Source organism: Babylonia areolata, chromosome 20 (assembly GCF_041734735.1).
Source record: "Babylonia areolata isolate BAREFJ2019XMU chromosome 20, ASM4173473v1, whole genome shotgun sequence".
Classification (NCBI taxonomy): Eukaryota; Metazoa; Mollusca; class Gastropoda; order Neogastropoda; family Buccinidae; genus Babylonia; species Babylonia areolata.
This window is the reverse complement of record NC_134895.1, coordinates 47,570,589-47,575,588: the sequence shown is the minus strand read 5'-3', so window position 1 is coordinate 47,575,588 and position 5,000 is coordinate 47,570,589. Positions and strand designations below refer to the sequence as shown.

The following is a 5,000-nucleotide window of genomic DNA, read 5'->3' as shown; positions in this document are numbered from 1 at the left end:
AATACATACACATACACATGCATCTTCAAGTATGAAAGTATCATTACTGAACTTTCATCCTTGTTGTGCATTACGATATTTTATCATAATTTGTTACTGACCATATTTACCTTTGCTTGAAAACAATATATGAGACGCTTATTAACAGTTAAGATACTCAAACATGTAAATCTCCATGATGCTTTTTCAAATGTTTTGTTGCTGGGTGAAGAAATTAAGCATTGTGTAATGTTATGTGGAAATGATTTACTTCGGGTGGACTGGAATGTTTTGTTTGTTTGTTTGTTTTTGTTTTTTGTTCTTTTTTTTTTTTTTTTTGGTTCTTTTTTTTGTTCTTTTTTTTTGGTGGTGGTTGGGGGGTTTTGGGGGGGGGTTTGTGTGGGGTTTTTTTTTGTTTTTTTTTTTTTTTTGGGGGGGGGGTTGTGGGTTGTTTTTTTTAGGATATATTCAAATGACCTATATACTTGAGTTGCAGTACCTATTTTCACTATTATATACGTCGTCATGCTTTTCTGCACCTTATGTTTCATTTATCATGTACCCTTTGTTATCCTATTTATGTATTTGATTTATGTATTTAAGTATTTATGTTAAATATATATGTGTAATCAAAATTGAAAATCTAAAAAAAAAAAAGTTACTGTTTTCAATAAGTTTTGCTTATGGACACCATTTTTCTGGTAAAGACCGTGTTTGACAACAACAACAACAACAAACTATTTCTAATCTACTGTTTCAGGCTGGCACAGGGCTGACAGTCAAAGAACGCCTGGCGCTGCTAAACAGCAACAGCAACACCACCCCCGCCAACAACAACAACAACAACAACAACAAGCCAGCAGGCAGCCCCGTCAAACCAGCCCTCAACGTCACCCCCAAACCCAAACCTGGCGAGGCAGCCAAGCCTGGGGTCGTCGCCGGGTTCAAACCCGTCACCCCCGGCAAACCCGTCACAACGGGCGCTCCCACTAAACCCGAGGTGGTACCCGGCAGCAAAGCCGACACCCCGAAGACCCCCGACCACAGCAGGCCAGCCCTCGCCACCAAACCTGCCGCTGGTCCCAAGCCTTTCACCTCCACCAGCACCACCTCCACCACCCCCACCAAGCCAGGGGTGGGCGCGGAGGACGCTAGCAAGGCCAACGGGCCGGGTGCTCCTCTGTTCCCCAAACTACGACCGGTAGGGGGGACCCCCACCCCCTCCTCGTCTTCCCCTTCTCAGGAAGCAGGAGGGGAGGGGGGAAAGGCAGCAGGCCCCGTGACTCAGGCCGTCGTTAACGGGACCTCGGGAGGGTCCTCCGGAGGGTCTTCCAGCCAGTCCCCCGACCTGACTCCCGGAGAGAAGCGGGGCAGCATCATCACCCCTCTCAAACCCGTCAGCGTTCAGGAAAGGCTGGCCGCTCTCCGGCAGAAGTCGTATGACGCGGAGAACGCAGAGCTCTACAGACCTAAACACCACGACAGCCTATCACCCACGCCTAAATCCACCACCACCACCACCACGAAGACGTCTCCCACGTTCCCCTCCTCACACACAGCCTCGGTGAACGAAGCTCACCATCAGGACAGCGCTGCAGAACCCAAGCCTGGGGGTCTGCCAGGGATCAAACGATCAGACATCGCCAAGAGCTTGACGCATGCGGCTGACCGAAGGCTCCGTGGCCAAACGGCGACAACAACAACACCAACATCATCTTCAGCATCAGCAGCAGGGACCGACGCCTCAGAGAAGCAGCAGTCCAAGAGGTCCAGCCATGTGTACCAAAGACGTGACGGCAAGAAGTTCCGGAAAGTGGACTTGGCCAAGGTGACCCCCTCGTCCCCTGCCGCACCGCCCAAGCCCAAGAGACTGGACACGGTGGACCTCAAGCCGTTCCTCAAGGCCTACGCTACAGCCAAGGAGGAGAAGCTCAGTAAGTCTTCTTCTTCTTCTTCTTCTCCTTCTTCTTCTCCTCTTCCTCTTCCTCCTTCTTCTTCTTCTTCTCCTTCTTCTTCTTCCCCTTCTTCTTCTTCTTCACCTTGTCCTTCTTCAACTCCTTCTTCTCCTTCTACTACTTCTTCTTCTTCCTCCTCTCCTTCTTCTTCTTCTCCTCCTTCTTCTTCTCCTTCGTCTTCTTCTCTTTCTTCTTCTTCTCCTCCTCCTTCTCCTTTTTCTTTTTCTTTTTTCTTCTTCTTCTCCTTCTCCTCCATCTTCTTCTTCTCCTCCTTCTCCTTCTTTCTTCTTCAACTCCTTCTTCTCCTTCGTCTTCTTCTTCTTCTCCTTCTTCTTTTTCTTCCTCATCTTTCTTCTTCTTCTTCTTCTCCTTCTTCTTCTTCTCCTCCATCTTCTTCTGGCGCTGTCCTGTTCGTTCAGCTGTTTGTTTTGTTGTTGTTTCTTCTTCTCCTCCTCCTCCTTCTCCTTCTTCTTTTTCTTCTTCGTCTTCTCCTTCTTTTTCTTCCTCATCTTTCTTCTTCTTCTTCTCCTCCATCTTCTTTTTCTCCTTTTTCTTTTTCTTCCTCATCTTTCTTCTTCTTCTCCTTCTTCTTCTTCTCCTCCATCTTCTTCTTCTTCTCCTTCTCCTTCTTTCTTTCTTCTTCTTCTTCTGGCGCTGTCCTGTTCGTTCAGCTGTTTGTTTTGTTCTTGTTGTTTCTTGCTGTTGAAGCAACAAGAACGTCGTGTTGTGGTGATCGTTGGGTGTACACTTTCGGTCGTTGGTGCTGGCTGTACACACACACACACACACACACACACACTCTCTCTCTCTCTCTCTCTCTCTCTCTCTCTCTCTCTCTCTCTCTCTCTCTCTCTTTCTCTCTCAGGTACACATATGCACGCACGAACGTGTACATATACATGTGCACGCGGTGTGTGTGTGTGTGTGTGTGTGTGTGTGTGTGTGTGTGTGTGTGTGTGTGTGCGCGTGTGTGTGTACATGTTCGTGCGTGCATGTGTGTACCTGAGAGAGTGTGTATATATATATATATGTATGTATATGTATATATATATATATATATATATGTGTGTGTGTGTGTGTGTGTGTGTGTGTGTGTGTTAGAGAGAGAGGGAGAGAGAGAGAGAGAGAGAGTGTGTGTGTGTGTGTGTGTGTGTGTGTATGAAATGTGTCTGATTGGTTCTCCGCATTCATGACTAAGCTGACAACGCCATCCTCACTTTGGTAGCACAAACTCTAAAACGTGTGTTTCTCGAAGGCTTCACACCTTGGGTCTGAACAGAGATGTTCTGACTCAAACACACTGTCACAGCAAATCGCGCCCTTACGGCCAATCAGTGGCAGCCTCTGTGTGTGTGTGTGTGTCCGCGTGGGAGTAATAGCTTTGAAACGGTGCAAAATGATGGGATTAAAAAACAAACAAACAAACAAACCCGGACATCCTATAAAAAGCACACACAAACAAAAATAAACAGACCCCCCACCCCCCCCCCCCCCCCCCCCCCCAAAAAAAGACATTCAAAAACATTGCATTGTCCTCAACACCACCACCCCGCCCCTTCGACCTTCAAACCAAGCACGTATCGGATACAAAAGTCGGACGTGAGGCTTTTAGTTTCACACGAGCGCCACTGATAACATTGTTTGTTGACTTCAATATGCGCTTCCTCTGCTTTTTTTTTTTTTTTTTTTTTTTTTTTTTTAATCAATTGGCTGTCACATAGAAAAACAAATTATATCCGCACATTCCTGATCTACGCTTGAATCCAATAGAACCGGACGAAACAAACACACGGTAACGTCGCCATTGTTTAAGGAAATAGACCTTTGGAAATCGAGTGACACAAGGCGCCGGAAAAATATCGAGGAATATGAAAAAAAAAAAAAAAAAATCATATCAAAACCACAAATGAAAAAGGAATATAGAATAATATACATACATGCATACATACATACATACATCCGCTTCTGTCGGGAACTGAAACGTTATCATCACTACACGTGGAACAGTACGGGGAAGCGAGATGTTGACGAAGCTAGCAGTGAAGTGTATGTGTCTGATACCATGCACACACCCCCTCCGGCCTCCCGTTCCTTCTTCTCCTCCCCCACATCCCGCCCCCCCCCCCCCCCCCCCCCCCCCCCGCCCCTCCTCCCTCCCCCTCCCCCCCCCCCACCTGCCGCCTTACCCAGGCAGTCCAATGTGATGGATGAAAGTCGTTCAAACCTGACTGTAAATGACAGAAAAGCAAACACAACACAAGGCAAGGCAGGGCAGGGCAGGGCAAGACAGGGCAGGACAGGACGATACAAGGCAAGGCAAGGCAAGATAGGACAGGACAGAACAGGACAAGACGATACAAGGCAAGGCAAGACAAGGCAGGACAGGACAGGACAGGACGATACAAGGCAAGGCAAGACAAGGCAGGACAGGACAGGACAGGACGATACAAGGCAAGGCAAGACAAGACAGGACAGGACAGGACAGGACGATACAAGGCAAGACAAGGCAGGACAGGACAGGACAGGACGATACAAGGCAAGGCAAGACAGGACAGGACAGGACAAGACGATACAAGGCAAGGCAAGGCAAGACAGGACAGGAAGACGATACAAGGCAAGGCAAGGCAAGACAAGGCAAGGCAAGGCAAGGCAAGACAGGGCAGAGCAGGGCAGAACGAGACAAGACAAGACAAGGCAAGACAAGACAAGTTCTTTATCAACGACGGAGACAGACACACACACACACAACTGAAAGACCTGGGTTTCTTCTGTGCGTCGCCCCCAGTCACTCCACACAGAGTTTAGTGGGGAGAGGAAGAACAAGAAGGGATAAAATCACAAACTCCCTCCCACCCCCACCCAGTCCTCGTTTAACTCACTCAGTACGGCCGGTCCTCTCTTCTCCTCTACACAGACCCCTCGGATGTCCCAGTGGGTGTCTGAATGACCCAACCTTTAGCTTCCGTCGTCAGAATTGTGGAATTCTTTGTCAACATTCACGTCTTCAGTATAAGAGCCTTCCGCTTTTGATGATGGTAATTGGGGTGAAACGCTGTTAACGTCGTC

General features: G+C 47.9%; 1 protein-coding gene across 1 annotated transcript in view; it reads left to right on the top strand.

Moving 5' to 3' along the window:
* Positions 1 to 5,000, top strand: part of LOC143294672 (uncharacterized) — a 63,833-nt gene that overhangs the window by 27,880 nt on the left and 30,953 nt on the right. Inside the window, exon 2 of the mRNA XM_076606058.1 lies at positions 740 to 1,913. Coding sequence (XP_076462173.1) covers positions 740 to 1,913 — 1,174 coding nt within the window. The remainder of the gene's footprint in view (positions 1 to 739; positions 1,914 to 5,000) is intronic.